Below are 2861 nucleotides of genomic sequence, written 5' to 3'. Positions count from 1 at the left end.
AGACATGAGTAGATACTTTTTTCAAAAAGAAAACATATGGATGGCTAAGAAACATATGAAAAAATACTCAACATCACTAGTCATTAGCGAAATGGAAGTTAAAACCACAATGAGATCTTATCTCACACCAGTGAGAATGGCTATTATTAAAAAGTCAAAAAATAACAGATACTGGTGAGGATGCAGAGAAAAGGGAACACCTGTGCACTGTTGGTGAGACTGTAAATTAGTACAACCCCTGTGGAAAGCGGTATGGTGATTTCTCCATACTGTCTTAAAAATGGAGCTACCTTGGCCGGGCACGGTGGCTCAAGCCTGTAATCCCAGCACTTTGGGAGGCCGAGGCGGGTGGATCACGAGGTCAAGAGATCGAGACCATCCTCGTCAACATGGTGAAACCCCGTCTCTACTAAAAATACAAAAAATTAGCTGGGCATAGTGGTGCGTGCCTGTAATCCCAGCTACTCAGGAGGCTGAGGCAGGAGAATTGCCTGAACCCAGAAGGCGGAGGTTGCGGTGAGCCGAGATCACGCCATTGTACTCCAGCCTGGGTAACATGAGTGAAACTCCGTCTCAAAAACAAACAAACAAAAAAAATGGAGCTACCATTTGATTTAGCAGTCCCACTACTGGTATCTACGCAGAGGAAAAGAAATCAGCATATCAGAAAGAAACCTGCCCTTATATGTTTATCACAGCACTGTTCACAGTAGTAAAGATATGGAATCAACCCATCAACAGATGATTGGATAAAGAAAATGTTCATATATATATGGAATACTACACTGCCATAAAAAAGAATGAGATCATGTCTTTTGCAGCAACATGGATGGTCATTATTTTAAGTGAAATAACTCAAACAGAAAGTCAAATACCACATGTTCTCACTTGTAAGTGGGAGCTTAAAAATGTGCACACATGGACATGGAGTTCATAGATATTGGAGGCTCAGAAGGGTGACAAGGTGGGAGGGGGTGAAAGATGAGAAATGACTGAATGGGTACAATGTGTATTATTAGGGTGATGGTTACACTAAAAGCCCAGACTTCACCAGTAGGCAATCTATCCATGTAACAAAACTGCCCTCTACTCCCTTGAGTTTATTATTACTTTTAAAAAGCAGTGACTTTCCTGAGGCCTCTCAGCCTTGAGTGTAGAGGGCTGTGACCGACACTCAGGTCCACCTGGCTCTTTCCATGCAGCCTGGTGTCTTTCTGAATCCTTGTGTCCAGCCTAGGGCCAGGCTCCAGGGGCCACCGAGGATGGTGGGAGAGTGTCTGGGCTTGGCTGCTGAGGCTGCTGGGCAGGACTCCTGGGTCAGCCTCCTGGCCTGGGGCTCAGTCCAGGGTGGCAGCCTCACTTGGCTCGGTCCTTCTCGCTCTTCTGCGGTGAGAGGCACTGCCAGATTCCCCTGCAGACCATCTCGTTGCCCAAGGCATAATTGATGGCGTTGATCGTGGGCACCATTTTGGCAATGAGGGCGGGCACCTGTTGTGGCAGAAAAGTCCAAGAAAGCTTCAAAGCCACTGCACCTCTCTCTGGTCCCACCTGGTGACCCCAGTCACCCTCCCCCTGCAGCTGCCAATCGTTGGGTTCTGTAGGCTTGGAGCCCTCCCTGATTAGCTGGAGGAGACGCAGGGCTCACGGAGCCCCATGCAGCCACACTCCTGTCCAGGCGCACCTGCTCCCCGCCTGGGCACCAATCTCAACCCCTGTTCACAGAATCTTTATGTGCAACATCTGGCTGGCTGTCCCTGAGATTTGGGCAATGTCAAAAAGCAGCCTGGTCTAACTCAGTAATGAGGTAGGGGATTAGGGGGGCTAACTAATGCTCTATGCATTGTGAGTATGCAAAGGAAGAAACAGAGAGGAAGAGACTGGCACAGAGGCCATAAATCCACAAAGAGACATGAGGTGAGACAGACACAAAGACGAGAGGGGTCTAGTTCTGGGTACGAGAAGTATCTATACCATCTGCAGTTTGGGGGAGATGGAAGTCACGTCTGCGATGACCGCATATAGATACAGGATGGCATAGGGGCCCCAGCCGAGCAGCAGCGTCCTGGCTGGCAGAGTGGTGTTAACCTGGGGAGAAATTGTCACAGGAAACGTCAGCTTGCTCCAGGCGGCCCACAGCCCTGTGTGGCCGAGAAGACCAGGTCAGCGCTCAGCCAGGCTGGGCTTCAGGAGGGGGCTGAGTCTGCAGGGAAACTTGAGACCAGAGGGGCTCTCTGTTGTTTAAGGCTGTGTGACCTTAAGCTTTTTATTTAAACTTGCCTGACCTCAGCTGCTGTGTCTGTAAAATGGCCTGATAATACCTGACATGGCTGGAGGCTGAGACTGGGGTGGATATGAGCTTCCTCCTGGGTCTGTACTCTTTGTTTGTTTGTCAAATACAGACAGGGCCTCACTATGTTGCCCAGGCGGGTCTCGAACTCCTGGGCTCAAGGGATCCTCTGGCCTCGGCCTCCCCATTTGCTGAGATTCCAGGCATGAGTCACTGTGCCTGACCCAGGTCTGTGCTCTTTAAGAGGAATCCTGGGCTCTGTGACTACGTGTACGAGGGTCTCCAGGCTGAGCTGCCCTGAGGCCTCAGTCCTAGAACCAACTCACCATCCGCAGCTACAGCCACCTGGCGAGACCACCCAGTCTCGGCTCCCAACGTGAAATACAACCAGTGGGAAGGGGCTTGTCCAGAAAGAGGGAGATGCTGGGGTGCCGCCTGGGGCCACGAGGGGGCGAAAGACTGGCGCCTAACTTCAGCGGGAGCTGCCAGGTTCCTGCCCCGCACAGACAGACGGATGTGCAAATTCTGACGCTGAAGTTCATGCCCGTTTTCTCCCGAAATGACTTTCTTTAAC

General features: G+C 50.7%; 1 protein-coding gene across 2 annotated transcripts in view; it reads right to left on the bottom strand.

Moving 5' to 3' along the window:
* Positions 1-862: 862 nt before the first annotated feature.
* RGR (retinal G protein coupled receptor) overlaps positions 863-2861 on the bottom strand; it is a 14323-nt gene continuing 12324 nt past the window's right edge. For both annotated transcript variants that reach the window (XM_017520843.2, XM_017520844.2), the window contains exons 6-7: positions 1972-2085; positions 863-1488 (exon numbers count right to left, since the gene is read on the bottom strand). In XM_017520843.2, coding sequence (XP_017376332.1) covers positions 1357-1488; positions 1972-2085 — 246 coding nt within the window. In that variant the 3' untranslated portion in view covers positions 863-1356. The remainder of the gene's footprint in view (positions 1489-1971; positions 2086-2861) is intronic.

This window comes from Cebus imitator, unplaced genomic scaffold (genome assembly GCF_001604975.1).
Source record: "Cebus imitator isolate Cc_AM_T3 unplaced genomic scaffold, Cebus_imitator-1.0 Scaffold886, whole genome shotgun sequence".
NCBI lineage: Eukaryota > Metazoa > Chordata > Mammalia > Primates > Cebidae > Cebus > Cebus imitator.
The sequence above is the reverse complement of the archived record's forward strand: the minus strand, read 5'-3'. Positions and strand labels throughout refer to the sequence as shown.